This window comes from Notolepis coatsorum (genome assembly GCF_963971535.1).
Source record: "Notolepis coatsorum genome assembly, chromosome: 2".
In the NCBI taxonomy this organism is placed as follows: domain Eukaryota; kingdom Metazoa; phylum Chordata; class Actinopteri; order Aulopiformes; family Paralepididae; genus Notolepis; species Notolepis coatsorum.
In genome coordinates this window covers 166,510,955-166,529,336 of record NC_140166.1, presented here as the reverse complement: position 1 = coordinate 166,529,336, position 18,382 = coordinate 166,510,955, and the positions used below count along the sequence as shown (strand labels likewise).

Below are 18,382 nucleotides of genomic sequence, written 5' to 3'. Positions count from 1 at the left end.
TGTGTGTGTGTGTGTGTGTGTGTGTATGTGAATGTGAATGTGAGTGTGTGTGTGTGTGTGAATGGGTAATTAAGGCTTCCTGGCCCCCACCCCCAGCTCAATCATTCACTGAAATCAAAAGGACATAAACAGACAACATCTCAATCTCACACATACATACAAAAATTAAATTTAAATAAAAATATTATCTGTACCAACTCAACCAAAAAATATGACCTAAAGTAAACGCACTCATCCAATTTCACAGTGTCACAACACATTCAATCCTGAACCTTAGAGTTTTTTAGAAAAGAAATCAAAGCAAAAACCAATCGAACATCACAATTCAACATCATCCACCCATCATTCATATTATAAACATATACCACACTCGTTAATCACTTCACATCTTTGACAAACAAAGGTTAGTTTGTTTAGCCCTTAACTTTTCTGCTCCCTCATCAGGCTACACTCATCTCTTCTTAACCTCTACTCTCAAAGGGTCTAGCAGAACCCCTTTTTCAACCTGAAGTCACCCCAGCCTGCTAGAACTGGTGATAACTCCAGGTTATTCATCCAATCAAATAGTCCGCCCCAATCAAATGTAAATAACCTCATCTGATCTGGCTTCTACTCAACCTCTCCTCCTACCCTGTCTTCTTAAATTAGCCGCTTCCTGTCTCAACATTTCCCCCGTCATAAAAATAACTGCCAACTGTTTTCTCACTCCACAACTGTCTCCTGCATCTTCACCTCTGACCTCTCTCCTGTTGCATCTAATCTCACGCCATCCTGTCATAAAAGAACAGCCATTGTAAGCAGCTGTACATCTCGACCCCCCTTGGGCCGTTTACTGCTTAGTAAAGATAGCCTGGGTCACTCCTGTGAGTTTCCGTGACCTCCCTGTAACTCAACAGAAGGATTAATCATTGAACACACAAAATCATTTATAATAACTGCTAAAACACAATCTTACATCATAGCAGCTTCTAAACAACCCCCGTCACTAAATTATCCCACTGTGACCCAAGGATTTGCAATCAATCCTAATATAAACATCAGCCTATGTAAATCAATGGCTTTAAAGATATAACATTCTAACAGTATTTCAACATAGCAATGAAACAAAATAACATATACGCCCACAAGCCTACATCATAAAATTATCACCCCCATGACCTAAGGATTTGCAGCAACATTAATACAACCGTGTACCAAAATCTGACATCCTAACATCAATGTATCCTATACATTTTAATTCAAGCTACATTTTAACTCCAGTCAAACACAACATCATTATTAAACAAATTTGTATTTCAACACAGCAAGCCTCCATCAATAAATTATAATCTCCTACAAGTCGGAGGCTTGTGTCAACATTTTAACAGTGTATTAAAGACTTACCATTCTAAAATAAGCATAAACACATGTCCTAACCACATTAACAGTGTATTAAAGATTTAACAATCTAAAACAAGCATAAACAATTGCACTCTAAACAGATTTTAAAAATCACATCTTCACAAAACAATATTTATGCATACTACAAACACAAGCATCTTTCATTTAAAAAAACATATTACAAATATAAGCAACACTCATTTAGAAAAACATCATTAGTGGTTAGTTCCAAATGCTCCTTTCTTCATACCCATGTGATAAATTGATTTCACTGCAAGCAACATGTAATTCTAGTGTAGAGCATCTCTCCAAATTCAGCCTATAGCTACTCTCAAACTCCCCCCTTTGGTCAAGAATATACACCTGTGTCCAATGTGTATATGTATGTTCCTAATATTAATAATACAATCACCCAGAGTAGCTAGTTTGTGAACTCCAGATTTATCATAGGCAATGTATCCATTATTTCATTTCCCCTCAATAGGCTCACTGTATTGTTTGCAGCCTAAGTAAACCCTTATTGACTATCTCCCCTAATCTAACCACCATACATGTTACATCTCTTCCCCTGTTTACACAAAAATACAATGTACAATATACAAATACAACCATATCACACAAAGCTAAATATAAACTCACCCGTTTTCCCTGGCCCCTGAGCGAAAACAAACGAAACAGCGAACCGCACATGCGCAGCAGCAACCGATGCGACCGTTATAACGTTGCTACGACAACCAAAATCTGCCACGACATTCTAAACATGCCACGACATTCATAAAAATGCCACGACATTCACCACGTTCTCTAACCCTTCCCCAACATCATTCTCAAAACTCGAAACGTAATATATGTCGCCCGCAAACGCCACACAACAACGGCACGCAAGCTAACTAGCTTAGCCAGCTCTAATGCGACGTTCAAGGCCCTCACGGGAGCCGTGCCTTTCAAGATCCGTTCATCCACGCAATTCGCTCAGTACCAACCAAAGCATAAACAATTCACACAAGCTTAAAATAACCAACCACTCTAACAGAAAATAATTTTTAAAACATTCACACCAACCAACCGCCGCACACATAGTCCAACACGAATCCTTTCTCCTACCTATTCCGCCTCACTTCATAGCACCGCGAACGTTACACACTCTCCACAACACCATGACGTCATCAAGCAGCGACTTCTTAATATCATACACTATCGCTACCGCATCAATAATAACCCTCAAAACGGCCACAATCTCGCCACCCTACGTCTCGATTCGCTTCTTACCCGCAATCGCCGCCACAGTGTTTAATCAATTCTCTCATAACGCCATCGTAACGTCCCCAGTTTCACCGCGGACTTTTCCACAGAGCTAAGCTAGCTAGCCCCAACCACCAGTAGGACTCGCCTCAAACCTATGTTCGTTGGTCATTAAAATATCATAACAAAACAACAATAAGCTCCTACGTTTCGCCAATCATTCCTTAACCACAGCCATAGTCCCCCATACAATTCCTAACCATAGCCATAATCCCCCATACAACCATTAAGTACTTATCAGTCATTTCGACCGAATTGTTTTTGTATCACAGCGAACGTAATCGAATCAACAGGCCGGTTTCGCTCAAGATTAAAAAGGACCACCCGATCCGCTCGATACTATGCCTAAGGACGGCAAATATATCTTCATTTAAATTAGGCCGATTGGTCCCTGACTTCAGTTCGTCCATCCGAGCCTTCTTGAACACGCCGGCACCCTTATCTTCTATTAATTACTACGTTTTAATCCTGCAATCGCACAGACCCCCTGCGCTGATCATGCCAGGTTCCACTCATATTTACCATACCTGACTTGCATGTTCTGAATAGTCAACAGAGCTCTTCTTTACATCGAGCCCGACGCATTTATGCCCATACTGTCCTCACTCACGGTCCCCGTCCCGCTATCTGTGACTACAAGCAGGGCCATAATGCTCATCGGACACAGCTCTCTTTCCATTTCAGAACAACCAAATCTCCCCAACTTACCCGCGCCCCCTTCCTGAGAATAATTTTAGGGCAATTATATACTCAGAACGCGCCCCTGTCGTACACACCAGATAACCGTGCTTCCTAGCCAGAAAAGCCTTTTATCTGCCGTCATGCGACGCCACCATTACATCATGATCAGATAGTCTGTGCGCCACCAATACGCAATCCCATTACATGCCGTCTCTTCTTGGTGCAACCCCCCCCGTATAGTTCATAAAGTATATTCCATACGAGTCCCAACTCAACCCCCGTGGCCCGCATAGGCCGGGACCGGCCTCTTGTGTCTGAACAAACACACAAACATAAAAAGCCCACGTTTGCATGTTTACTGCACAACAAGCGCGATCTTCATACCTTCGGACATCCTAACCTAAGTCACCGCTCCCCCAACCCTGCATGCAAAAGCCATATTCACCGTGGGTCCCAACAAGTGGCGTACACAACCAACCTTCATCCTGTCCCTCTCGTCCATAACTCCAAACGCAGCAACCCCCAGCTCTTTGCCCCGTGTCCCCAACACACAGCAAGGTCCAGATTTGTTATGACAAGACCCTACCGCACCTTTTCAGGGGGAGACACAATAGGGTGGGAAGAACGGCACCATTTCTGTGGTAAATTCCCACAGAACTTCTACAATAATTTGAGGTTATTGTAGTACAATACAATGAGATTGATTATCTGGAAGGAGGAGAAAGGGATCATACGTGATAGAATTGTTGGTCTCCTCATCTGACTTAAGCAGATGAGGAATAAACGTGTAGGCCAGACAAACCATGAACTATAGTCCAATTCAACATTTATTTGATCAGAGCCAGGAGACCAAGGTGAATAGGACAAAAGATTATCAGAGAACATTAACAGGGCTGTCCGTGTACAGAACAGAAATCACAATCAGGTTTGCATTCTCAAACCTCAATAATGTACATAAACAGTCACTTGGTAACATAATTTGAACATACATAATTTACTGTAGGCCCCTTTTTTATATGAGTAAGCCTGGTTTCTAAGATAAGTATCTTTACATTCTATTTTAACCAACCAAGGGTCCATGATTTACTCACATAAAAAGCAGCACAGTCTCTCTGGTGGAAGGAGCGGTGGAGCCCAACAGACCCCTGGGGTCGGTCCGGTCTGAGGGCTCCCGAATTACCAATTTGTCTCCTCCTATATACTACAATTTCTAGCCAATAATAGAATACAGTTGGTCCGTGGGCGTCTTCTGTGAGCGGTCTCCTGTGGGCGATCTCCTGTGGGGGCTGGCAGCCCCCCCCCCCCCCTGGGTTGTGGCGACGTGATGGGACAGAGACAGAGGGGGCCCGTCGGTGGCCCCCGTCGGTGTGGTCCCCCGCTGAGCACAGAGGGGTTCTGCTGGTGGCCCCCGTCCGTGTGGTCGCTGTGTTGGGTCTTGTCTCACGAGGGGGGGCTGGCATGATGTCCTCTGGTGGGGGGGTGTGAATACTCTTTGACCTTTTGGGCCTTTACCATACAGTACTAATCTGGTCACATTAGGTGTGACCTTTATCTATCCAACTGTCCCTGCGTCTCATTCCTCATTTAGCCCTGCAGCCACTTCTGCTAAACAGTATACAAGGTTATTTATGAAATTCAACTCAATATTTACCACAGAAGCAAGAGGAGCTGTCTATTCTGTTCAGTAAATGCAATGGATTAGATCGGTACTTAGTAGTGGCCAATACTGACATTTTAGTTCCAGCAGTGAACAAGTGGCATTGGTGCGTCCCTGCTCATCTGTTTCGTTTGTTGTGTTTTGTTCTTTCTAGGTACGAATGAAGTCCATGTTTGCCATTGGTTTTTGCTTCACAGCATTGATGGGCATGTTCAACTCCATGTAAGTGTTAACACCGACAAATGTCTAATGCAATATGCTTTCTGATTCTCTATTGATAATTGCAAATAAGGTCAATTACTTCTTTGTAACACTCCTGTTATCCCCAAATTTACTTTACACTCTTTATCATTTTGACCCCAGCAGTTCTATGACGTTAATGGATTGCTCAGCACCTGTTCTCCACTGTACTTCACTTCGTGCACGTGCACTGAATAAAATATTCCACCATGTACCTTTACATCCCAACATCCGTCTGACCACACCCCCTTCCGCTTACCTTCATAAGCAGGTGTGTGGTCACCTACTCGCCCCCTTCTTCACTTTCACCACAAGGAAGTGCCTTCGGTAGATCCCCACTTGACGAGGTTGTTAGTAGAAGAAAGTTGGAAAACAAGAGATACGTTGACATCATATCTTTATTTTCTCTCTCACTATTTTCGAGAAAATACGGCGATATTGTCTTCGTTACTGGAGTGTCTGGGTCATTCCGACCTTCAACGTTTTTTTCGTATTAGGAGCTCACACCGCTGACATGCTTCCCAACTACAATCCTCCTTGCTGCGGCTGGATGGGGTAAAGACCCTCCAGCAACACAGCTGGACTGTAGGACGCACCGTCTGTTGTGAGAAGCGGTTTTTTTCAGGTTGGGTACGTACTGTTTTGCTTGCGAGCTCTGGTTGTTGTTGATGCTATGGGGGTTAGCTAACAATTTACGAAACGCCGACCCCAGGCTAGGGTCCTCTGCTCGGCTTAAAACGGCGGTCGGAGGATCTTGGTCTGAAGCCCATTATAGTCAACTAGTGGGCCGCGACCAGGAACTGGTGATCCCAGGATTCTCTGGACGAGCGATGCTTCTCTGTCCCGTGTAGGCCCCATCTTTCATATACAAATGAAAGTATACCCTAACGAGGAAATGTGGGCATAAGATCTTCTTTATCGGAAGTTCCATGCTCAAAGGGCCCCGTGTATGTCTGGATCACCGTTGACAACTGTGTTCTGACATTTCTTTTTCTTTTCCCTGTTAGGGGAGGGATTGGGACAGCGGCCTGTCTGAAGTGTGGCTTGTTATGTCATTGTATACAGTTCAGGTGATAGCTGCTTAAGCTTGCGTGCTAGTTGTGGACTACTGTTTTAGCCAGTCAGCTGTTAGCTGCGCAGCTGTTAGCTGCGGCGTTAGCTCGCTGTGTTTACCAGGCTGGTATACGTTAGCTTGTTGCTATCAGCCGAATGGCTGTTAGCTTAATGCTACACTGTTGAACGTTTTCTGTGACTATAACATGCCTTAAACACTCTGACTACGATGTCATCTTTGACAGAGGATGTTAGTCGAACCTACCGGGAGCCCGGCCGGCGAGGACTGCGTCAACATGGAGAACCGTAGCGGCTGGGTGGCGCAGCGACGCTGCCCTTGTCGTCAACACAGGAATGCTGTGTTTACCGTCGGTGCCCCGTTAGCCAGACTGCAGTTCGCTTGGCCTGCGCTCACGGTAGGAAGGTCCCGACCAGACCTTAAACACGTCTTCTTCCTTCCCTTCTAAATGTTTTGTAATAACGATGTTTTCCAAAACGGGTGTTGCTGCAATACATTGAGGATACGACGCGTGTTGTGTGTGAATTGTCTTGTCACTGGTATAGCTTCTTCTCCATACAAATCGGGTTGTTGTTACATGTGTAAAAATGATCTGGTTAGTTGTGTTGAGAACATCATGTGTGTTCATGTACCGTGTACTCACAACTAAGGGGGTTAATTAACCTATAAAGCTTCTTTTTTTTGACCAAATCTTTTTATTTTCATATTTTCAAACAAGAAACAACACAGCACAATAATGACAATATTACATAACAGACATCCAAGAACACAAACTAACACAACAATGACTAGACAATAAATTAGACCTATTATATATCGGATACACAACCAGTCAATACAAGTTGTCACAAAGAAAAAGGATAACAAAATAAAATCTTTACTATAAAAAGTGCTTACCGAGCCCCCTCCACCTCCAGGTCCAGCAACCGCAAGCCACAGTCCCGGAGGACCCACAGCCCGGCCCCCCCGCGAGCCAAAGCACCACGCCTCTTTAGCGCCTCAACCCGCAGAGACCCCGAACCGCGGCCCACCCCAGCCAGAGCCCACGATCACCAGACCCAGATCAGAAGGGGGTCAGAAAATATACATAGGACCAATATTGAATGAAAAATAATAAACAAAATAAAAATAAAAATACAAAAACACCATAACCATCAACATACATGAATATTCGCTCTATCACATTTTTTACTTAACATGAAAACAAGACAACACAATACAATAACCATAATAACAATACACAGAACTTCACAGGGAGATAACAGAACAATAATAATAAAAGAAATAACAATTTATAAAAACAGAGTACAACATTTTAATTTAAAGGGGTACTATCTTACAATTGGCCTTTCCCAGTATTCAGTACCGTTTCCCGGCCGTGTGGCTCTATATCAATAAGACTTATGTCTCTAATTCTCATATTGGCGCACTCTTCCAATTCCCCTCACATCCCTCACCCTCACCAACTGAGTCATCTCAAAACGTGCATATCAGTGATGTCAGAGATTTCAAGCTGCATAACAATGTGGCAATTGTCACCAGGCCACACAGTGGTTGGAGCCCAGCCTCAAAACGGCTTAAGATCCTGAGGTAGAAAAACGCTGCCCCTGAGTACCCGACCAGAAATACAAAACAATTAACCTTTTCGAAAAACAAAAACCTACAGGAACCGTGCAAAAGTGCCCAAACAGTGAAGAAATAGCAAAATAGCAAAATAGCTCCCCCCCAATAAAATCCCCCAGTTAAAGTTAAGAAGGACAAGACAAAAGACAAGACAGAATTAACCTATAAAGCTATGCTTAGTGACATATGAGTGAAGAATGAATTCTTTTCTCAGCCTGTAATGACAATGAACAGTGTGTCCACATATTAAACAGGGTTACCTGTTCAACTGGGCCGTATCAAGGGTAAGGTAGGAGGGGTGATTCCCCTGGTTCCCTGGGGCTTCCCCACCCTCCTCTCAGACATGTTGTTTACAATATATTGTGTCACTGTGTTTGTGGGGATACGATGTAACCCTTAGCTTAGTTGCTGGGGTTGTGCTAACCGCTTGAGAAACTATATTTTCCTAAAGAAAAGATTGTTTGGTCGCTTTTTGTGTGTGCTTAGCAAGGCCTGTGGCCGATACTAATCGAGGATTCTGTATTCTCTCGTTATGAAAAACGGCGTTCCTCTGTAGCAGGAGTGTACTTGCCATTTTTTGTTGTGATAAAGGGTTGTGTGTGTCTTGTGATCTACAACTGGGTTAGGTTGGCCACAGAAGCACATGTGTAAGTCTGGTACCGGGGCTCTTAAGGGGGCCCTCTCTATTCTGTGTTTTTTCCTTAGTAAAAATCAGATAGCAGGTTAGCACATGAGCTGTGTGAAGCTGTTAGACACTTCATGTAGCTGACTATGACTGTGTCATGCTCTTTTTTGTCATTACATCGTATCATGGGTGTGGGGTCGTAAAGGGGTGAACTGGTAATCCTTTCCTCCCCTTTTGATGGGCAGGGGTTAAAACCTCCTGTCCTTCAAGGTTCCTGTCACGTTGCTGTTCGGCACGTTACAGGGTAAGAGGGGGGAGGGAGTTTCCTGGTCCCACGCCCTGGAAAATTGGGCGTGTGCACCGCAGAAATCCCCCCGCCATAGAGTACGTCACTGTGCGCGTCTCTGTTGGTAAGACTTGCGAGTTGTTCAGGTCCATATGATGGATCTGTTTCAGGGAGTGGTCAGGGCTCCTCCTCACGAAGCTCCTACTCGGGCCTTCTGTGAGTTCGGACTCTCCTTCCCTGTGAGGGAGCTTCCTCAGAGTTCAGAGCTTCCTCCTCGGATTGTCAAGATGAGTAGAACTTCAAAAAGGAGTCCTGCTCTATTGTGTGTGTATTCGATTCAATTCGATTATTGAGTGTGTATTGGTTCAGTGCCTCCTCCTCGGAGAGCCCTAACCCAAATTTTACATAGCTCAATGTTGCAATATATTCTTTTCAATCTATACAGCTCGCGTGGGAAGTCTCTCTGGGGATTTCCGTCTCCTCCCTATGGGAGGGTGGTGGGATGTAAAAATGTTAAAAAAATTTACCCTCAGCTGCGTCACGAGGGATTCATGTCAGTCTGTGTTCTTTCTTTTTTGAATAAAAAGAGGAAGGTACATGAAGCACGACGGCTCTGTGTCGTTCTCCCAGGTGACTTGGAGGAACAATGTTTGGTGTCTTGCTAGACTATCCATTGATGTGTTTGGGTCTCGACGCATACATAGTGCTGGCTCGGTGTGTTTTCTGTTACAGAATCACACAGGGGCTAAGCGCGCCTTGGTTGCTTGTTAAAACAGCATTTTTATAGGGCAACTGGGATGGAGTTTTGTCTCTTCCGAGCGCCAGTTACTAGGTTGTCTCGATGAATTCTCGTTCATATCTGGGGGATGTTAACGGAATAGATCAGAACATAGATAGAGGGGTCTCACGCCCTTGGGGTGGGCCACTGAGCACGGTCCTAATGGGACCGTCTGGGTGGCGCCCTCTTTTCATGTTTTAGATCGACACGCATACCTACCCCCTCTCCTGGAGTGGGCATGTCGGCGTGGTTAGGACACGGGACTGGTCTGGTCACGCTGGTCCAGGTCAGTTAACCCGTTGTCCGCCGGGGATGCAGATCTGCTGTTCTGGTACCCTGAGGGACTTGTGCTTTTTTCGGGGGGGAAAATGCCGGGTCGGTCCGGGTGTCACAGGGTTAGGCGTTATGGAGACCCTATGTTGGGTACATGTTGTACTCTGCACTATCGTAATGGCTTACGGCCATACCAACCTGTCCACGCCCGATCTCGTCCGATCTCGGTAGCTAGAGCAGGTTCGGTCCTGGTTAGTACTTGGTTGGGAGACCGCCTGGGAATACCAAGTGCGGTGTGCTTAGGGCTGGTTCTCCATTCTTTTCGCTCCTCTCTCACGCATGGCGAAGAGAGGGCTGTTGGGGTGGTCTTGGACCTCCTCTGGTAATCCTGTGCTTCCCGTGCCGCCGGGCCCGGTCCGAAGTAAAGTTTTGTTGATACCGGAGGCCTGGGATAACCCTTTTTTGAAAACTGAAACACTTGTACTGCGGTATAGCCAGTGTATACCCGCAGGTGTGTTTTGGAGTTTTTTCTTGAGGGGTTATAGGAACAACCACCGTCTGTACCGAGCGGGTGGTTGATTCCCTGGTGTGTTGGAGCAGAGTCAACTCCCGGGTTACCGGTTGAGTGTGCCCCTGCACGTTCATGACGTCTGCCAATCATGTCAGCCTTCTCTGCTGTTGTGGAAAGGTTGTTTAACACAGCAGGAGACGATATTTCCAATTGTAACAAATAGGTAATTTATTTAAGAAAAGAAGTTCTTTAACAGCAAGAGCTATGGGTCAAAGAGGATCACCACAGCTTGAACAAAAAACACTCTGTCCTGGATCCCTTTGCCTGTCCCTAAATCCCCTCTCAGTCCTGCCCCCCCATGACAGATATGATGACGTATCATATCATGTCAGATCTGACATGACGTACATTAAGATGATACGTAGATTTAACATCGGAGAGAGAACATGAAGAGAGATAAGCAAGATATGATGTCCACACACGATATGATGTAGAGAGTGAGATGTGTGTGTGTGTGTGTGTGTGTGTGTGTATGTGTGTGTGTGTCTGTGTGTGCGTGCGTCTGCGTACAGACGTATGTGTATTGTATGTGTGTATTGTGTCACAGGGAATGTGTGTGTGTGTGTGTGTGTCGGTGTGTATATCTGTGCGACTGTGTGTGTCTGTGTACGTGTGTGCCCGTGTCTGTGTGAAAGAGAGAAAATAACAAGATATGAAAGCACACAATGTACGAGATTACCAGCACACAACATGCCGTACTGAAATGTTCATCTGTTCTAAATTGTTTTAAGAACGTCAGCCAGACCGTCTTTCAGCACTGCTAGTTGACCTATATTAAACTAGTCCACCTCATACACATTTTCCCCAACATTCCCCCATTTGGGGCTATCCCTAGTCCCACCCAAATCATATAACCAAGAAAATGTGAACGTCTAACTAAACGAGAAACCATATTTATATAATAAAAGTTTAAATGGCTGATCTAAACAAGAAACCTAGCCATATAATAAATTTTAAATGTCTAACTAAACAAGAAACCTTACTTCATTCACTGGACCCCTAACGGACCAACAAAGGCTGACTACCGTTCTCACAATAAACACAAAACCGCTCAAAACAAGAGTAATAATAAAACATAAAAAAAAAAAAAAAAAAAAAAAAAATACCCCAATTTATAATCCTAACCTGACAGACAAATCCCCCCAACCTCCACCGCTTACCAAATGAGCCACAGTTCCGGCCGGAAACCGCGACTCTCATCAGGGAAAGGAGAAGTTGACCGTCAGAACTAAACATAGAACATCCCTCCCAAAAAAAATGACATTGTCTCTTCCATAACATTGAGTCCCAGTGTCCATCGCTCAGCCCCCCTTCCATGCCCACGCCATAGTCTCCTCACCGCATTGCCAAAAGTCACATTTTGCCAATACAGCAACCACCACGCCACACCTCCAGTCCTCGTAGAAGCATGTCCCCATGCCTGGACGGGAGGCGCTGGTACCGACCTCACCACATGTCCCCCCCATCTTCGACGGGAGGTGCCCATCTTGCCCACTGCGTTAGCCCCCCCCTTTGTCCCTCCAGTCCCCAGAACCGATCCCCAGACCACTTCTTCTCAATGCTTCCTCAGGCTCAGAACCGACACTCTGCCGATGCCCCTTCCCATTCCGGTTTGACCAGGACCACAAGTAAAATAAACAAAAAATAATAAAAAAATAAAAAACAATGCAATGATTTTCAATGGTTGCAATCTCTATGCCGAAGGATCATTAGAAAATCAGACTAAAATTCCTAGTTAAAGGAATAAACCAACAAAACTGCACTCAGACCATCCCCCGTCACTCTTAAAGGAAAGAACCAACAAAAAGAAAATGTCCCTACCTCACCATACCCCTAATCCTCTATCCCCTCGTCTCCCTCTAAGGCAGCATAAAGCTGAGGATATGGCCCGATTTGTGGCTCAATCTCTTTCTGTCCCACCATCAGCATTTGGCTCGTTACGTGTGAAGTTACCAGCCTACCCAAGAGAGGCATACCACAACAGAAAAGGAGAACCAATATCAACCCTGCCACCCCGATGGATATCCCCGTCTGCATCACTATGCTTCCCCACTGTCCCAATCTTTCCAACACCCCACTCCCCCACCATTCTTCATTCCGGCCAGAATTCCCCCTCAACTCCTCCCTCAAATCCTTCAGCTTAGCCATGGCCTCGGAGAACTTTCCCCCTGGCCCCACATTCGTCGGAATGAATGTGCAGCAGTACTGTCCAAACATGGAACAGACTCCACCCTTCTCCGCCATTAACCAGTTCAGAGCCTGTCTATTCTGCCACGCCACCGTACTGGTCGCGTGCATCTGGTCCCCCATTGCATCCAACGCCTCCTCGGTGTAATTGAGATACCGCTGCTGATTGTAAAACAAATAGTTGATCCACCCGGTGTTCTTATTGACCGATATCCATGGCAGAATAGACTCAAACCCTGCCGCAATCTCATTCTTAGCCATGAACTCGGCTGGAATGCCCCTTGGCTGTCCTATGCTGTCCAGATACACCCTTGGGTCTGCCTTGTAGCTACGCTTCGTTCGAGAGATAGGAGACTCAGAAGGTCCTTCCGTCACTGATAATGGTAGGACCACCATTGGCATGATCGCCTGAACCCGGGCACATCTACCTGACCAATCTAAAGGAAGTGTATTCCTCAACCTCCTACTGCCGCAGAGCCAGTATTGGTCCGCCAGTGCCATATCCTGGACATGAAAAGGGCAAGCTACAGGCCGTGGGTTGGTATCCACTCCCTTTAACACGACCCCGTGTCCACACTTTCCTTCTTTCGTACAGTTAGTCGTGATGCTCCAAATAGTAGTGCACCGCCCCTCTGCCACCTCCCCTACATCCCGGGTCCCCTCCTTTTGCAAGCACTCGAAATCCTTGGTCAGCCATAGTTTGACACCTCTGGGTATTGGCAACCCCGTCGCTACCCCCTGCACACGTACATCCAATTTCCTACAACGTTCCCGCATAGTGACATCCTTGAAATCCGTGACGTTTCCTGCCGCCTTAAAACGACTAGAGCCGAGAAACCCCAAACACTCTGCCTCGCACCAAGGGCGACTATTATGGGGCCCCTCCCATGCCTCTGCGTCCCTGTCACACTGAGCCCAACTGAACTTCGTGCCCTTCACCAGCAGCCTATCCGGACGTGCCTTGGAGCAGACATAACAATCCTCTATCTGATTCTGCGCGCTCGTGTACTGGACCCACTTAAACCACTCATTCCCTAAAGCCGCCCTATACATCGGGTCAGCCTCCGGGTCTTCCTCGTCATAGTCATAGTCGCCCCCATCTTGTTCCCCGGAAGGAAGCAAACCCCTCAACCTGGCCCAGAGTGAGCCCACTGAGTCCCTCAACGTTCCGGCTGTCCTCTGGAACATATCCTGTCCCCCCACCTCTTCCGACTCAGTGTCCTTGACCTCCCTTTTTCCCCTCACCCCTGTCCCCTGTGATTGGTTCGGGACAGGCTCAACTCTCCTATCTACCCCCACAACCCGATGCTCGTTAGTATAATGGTAAGTATCCCCGCCTGTAACGGGGGAATGGTCAAAATCAAAAACATGCCCTTGCGGTCCTACGGGAAACACCCCGTTTGGTTGTAGTCTTATCTTCTCCCCCCCTTCCTCGATGGAGGGAAGAGGGGGCGCCTGATTCTGAGCCTGGTCATGAAAGCCTGCTGGTACTTGAGCCTGAGCGGGACCCCGTGGGACTCCTACCCACTCAAACCCGTCATCCTCAAGGACGGGTCGACCGTGACGGTTCTTAATGACGTCGTTGTGCCCGGCCGACCGTCCGCACACTGCTGCCAACATCTGCGGGAGCATCAGCAGGCACTGCACCTTCCAGTTGCCGTCTCGGACCCTCCATGTCGGGTTCTGCATAACTGCGATCGATTGTATCCCCCAAGAGATCGCCGCTGGCCTTTATGCAGTGATTGAAGTGGAACCAGGTCGCTGATCCTTTGACTTGGACTGCCGTTCCAGTCGATCGGATCACCTCGTACGGGCCCTCTCTCCGGGGTGATGACCACTTTCTCTTGTGGACCTTTACGAAGACCAAGTCCCCAGGGATCAGTCTCGGTTTGGTGGCTTCCTTCTCCGCCTCCTTTTCCCCCTTTCTCTCCTTTCTCTGCTCCTGTCGAAACACAGCTTCATGTATTTTAGTCACTTGCTGAAGATATTTTTTCAGATCTTGCTCAAAAATATCTAATGCCGGGCCCCTAGCCAGGTGTCTAAATGGCGGTGCTGGCATGCTGCGGCCTGTAAGCATTTCATGCGGTGTTAGCTGTGTTTGGCGGTTTACGCTGCTTCTAATAGCCATCAGAGCAAGTGGCAAAGCATCAATCCAGTTAAGCTTAGTTTGCATACAGATTTTCAACAGTTTGTTTTTAATGACCAGATTGGCCCTTTCCACCTTCCCCTGCGACCCGGGACTATAGACACAGGAAAGGCGCTGTCTTATACCTAATTTCTGCATCAGCCCTTTAACCACCTTGTCGATGAACTCGCGGCCATTATCGCTTTGTAATATCGTGGGAATTCCAAATCTCGGAATGACCTCGCGACACAGGAACTTGATCACTGTGTCCGCGTTCTTGTGTTTAGATGGAATGGCCTCAATCCAGCGACTAAAGCAGTCCTCTACTACCAGGAGGTATCGTTTGCCCTGCACTGGCGTTATCATGTCTGTATAGTCCATAATCAGATGTCTGAATGGTCCCTCAGGGAGGGGTGTGTAAGCCGCCACTGTCGGTACTTTTTTGCGCACATTGCCCTGTAAGCATGTTAAACACCTGGCTAGTGTAACGTCAATTTGTGCCTGAAGCTTTGGGGACCAAAATCCCATTTTCGTGATTCGTTTCAGGGTCTCTGCTCTTCCACAGTGATCAACACCATGAGCCTCAGGTATCACTAAGGACAGAAGATCGATGGAGGCGACTATCAAACCGTTATGACTCCTCCACAGACCATCTGCCCCCCTTACAGCCCCCCTCTCCGTCCACGACTGTTTCTCGGCCTGCGTGGCTGAGTCCTGAAGATCACTCAAATTATCCTCAGTTACCTCAGTCGTCAGTTCGGCCGCAAACATCAGAACAGCCGTGGACGGCACCGCAGCCGCCGCCTTCGCGGCCTCGTCCGCCGCGTTGTTTCCCATCGTCACAAAGGACAGGTCTTTTCTGTGTGCCTGGCACTTTACGATAGCAATGCTTTTGGGCAACTTTACAGCCTGAATAAGCGCCACAACCTGCTTGTGGTGAAGGATCGGTGAGCCGTCCGATTTCTTAAAGCCTCTTGCCTTCCAAATGGCCGCGAATAGGTGGCATACGCCATGCGCATACGCAGAGTCTGTAAAGATGTTAACCGTGCGATCTTTAGCTATTATGCATGCTTCTGTTAGTGCTATTAGTTCTGCAAGCTGGGCCGAACATGGTTGCATGCATTGTCCGGCCTTTCTTGTTAGTGTTTCTCCGTTAGGTTTGCACTGTACGACGGCGTATCCTGACCTTAAATTTTTCCCCTCCCGATAGCAGGACCCATCCACAAAAAGTGAGAGTTCTGCTATCGCGAGCGGGTCGACTCCCAAATCAGGACGGAGTTTCACGAAAGCCTGTACCTCCACCTCACACTCATGCGGTTGACCCTCGCTCGGGAGTGGTACCAGATCCGCCGGGTTACTGCCGTGGCATGTTTTTATCGTAACGTCCGAGTACTGCAGGAGCCTCATGTAAGCCTGTTGCCGTTGGCTGGTCAGAACAAATTTGCCTCTTTCAATCAAGTTTGCCAATTTGTGATGTGTCCAAATGCAAATGTCATATCCCATTGTCACGGCCGTTGCCTTCTCATACATCAAATGTGCTGCGGCCAGGGCCTGATAACAAGGTGGCAGACCCTGCTCTACCGGCGAAAGAGCTCTAGAGTAATATGCTATCGGTTGTTTTTTCCCACTCCCCCCCTGTGTTTGAGTCAGGACAGCTGTCGCATGCTGCGCTCTATGTGAGACGAATAGGTGGAAACACTTCTCATAATCCGGCAGCGCCAGGGCAGGGGCCTGTAACAACAGACGCTTAATGTTTATGAACGCGTCCTCCCCCTCCTCGGTCCATGTCAAGGGAGCGCGAAGCTTGTCTGTACCCGCCTCTTTTATCATCACCCTCAACGGCGCTGTCGCTATCGTATAGTCCTCCACCCACTCAGAGCTGTACCCAGTCATCCCTAAAAACGTCATCATCTGTCGGACCGTCAATGGCCTAGGTGCCTTGGATACAGCTTCGAGCTGCGTGGGTGAGATGCTTTTTATGCCCTTTTGAATGACGCGAGACAAGTACTCAACTTTTGGCTGGCAGTACTGCAGTTTTGAACGGGATGCCTTGTGGCCTCCCACGGCTAATCCACCCAAAACTTTGATGGAGTCCTCATGGCACTGCTGACGTGTATCCGAGCAGATTAGAATGTCATCTGCATACAGTAAAACCGTGCTGAGTAGTGTGTCGCACACTCCTTGCAAGTCTTCCTTGAGCGCCTTCGAGAAGTAATGCGGCGAGTGCGCGAACCCTTGTGGCAACCGGGTGTAAGAGTATTGTTTCCCCCTGTGGGTAAAAGCAAACAGATACTGAGACTCTTTTTCCAATGGAACACTGAAGAATGCCTGCGTGAGATCAATGACCGTATAGTACTGCGAGCTACTCGGGATGTTTGTCAGGAGGGTGTGTGGATTAGCGACTTCCGCCTCTGGTCCAGACACCACGTCGTTCACCGCCCTCAAATCGTGTACCAGTCTGTACCTAGCCCTGTCCGCCTTTAGCACTGGGTGGATAGGTGTATTACATCTGGATTTGAAAGGGACGAGCACTCCCCCCTTTAACAGTCCCTCAATCTGATGTGATATAGCTTCCTCCGACTCTGGCTTCATTGTATACTGTCTGATAAAGGGTGGTCTACAACCCTTCTTTAACCTGACCTTCACTGGCTGTGCCGACAATATTAGACCCACATCTGTGTCGTGTTTTGACCACAACCGTTCCGGGGTGCGCGCCAACATGTCCTGTTCCAGCAAAGCATCCGCCTCTGGAATAACGCAAGGGTCTCCTGGTAATCTGATTACTTGCGGTTTTGCCAAAACTGAAAAGGAAATCATTATTTTTATGAAACTCCCATCTGCGCTGTTCCAAATTAGCGGAGATTCCGTGGAGACCCACCTTTGAGTCTCGGATTCCTGTATCATTGAACCTAGATGTTCGGATTCGTAACCAGGATTTATTCTCAGAGTGATGTGTGGGGCGGCGTCTCTTAGTCTATGTTGTTCCCGTAGATACTTACCCGTGTTAACCCTCAACGCCGCGCCCTGTCTCCCTACAATTATCGCAGATGAGTCAATCTGCACCTGCTCGGGCTGTCCCTGCAACCATGCCTTGTTCCTAACTAGGTCACTATTCGTCAAATATTGTAGTGTGCAATGTGCCTCCATGTTTGTTTGTCTAGACTGAGGCAGTTGGGTTTTCAGAAATGGCTCCCAGGGGGCACAGACCCTTTGCAGCTCTGCATCTATGTTGCCCAGCCAGAACACAGTGGCCTCTTTCTCCCCCGTCCCTTGTAGCATCATTTGGTACACGTCTTGTTCAATTTGAATCCCCTCAGGCGTACATAGGATTTTACAGCCTAGTTTACACATTGCATCTCGTCCCAAGAGATTGCGCGGGGTGCTGTCCGAAATTAATACAGGTATTGTTATGGTCTTGTTGTTATACGTCATAGAGATTGGATCTGATGTGGGTATTAATTGTGTTTTTCCCGAGAATCCGACCGTCCGAACATACTGTCCAGACTGGGGTAAGTGAGCGGCGTATTTTTGCTTTATGCAGGAAAAACCTGCTCCAGTGTCTGCCATCATCTCTGTTAATTT

At 47.1% G+C, this 18,382-nt stretch overlaps 1 protein-coding gene across 1 annotated transcript in view; it reads left to right on the top strand.

Moving 5' to 3' along the window:
• LOC311223605 (calcium load-activated calcium channel-like) overlaps positions 1-18,382 on the top strand; it is a gene marked incomplete at both ends in the record, with an annotated part of 51,409 nt that overhangs the window by 16,489 nt on the left and 16,538 nt on the right. Inside the window, one exon of the mRNA XM_084308381.1 lies at positions 5,175-5,242. Within this exon, the coding sequence (XP_084164507.1) occupies positions 5,175-5,242 (68 nt within the window). The remainder of the gene's footprint in view (positions 1-5,174; positions 5,243-18,382) is intronic.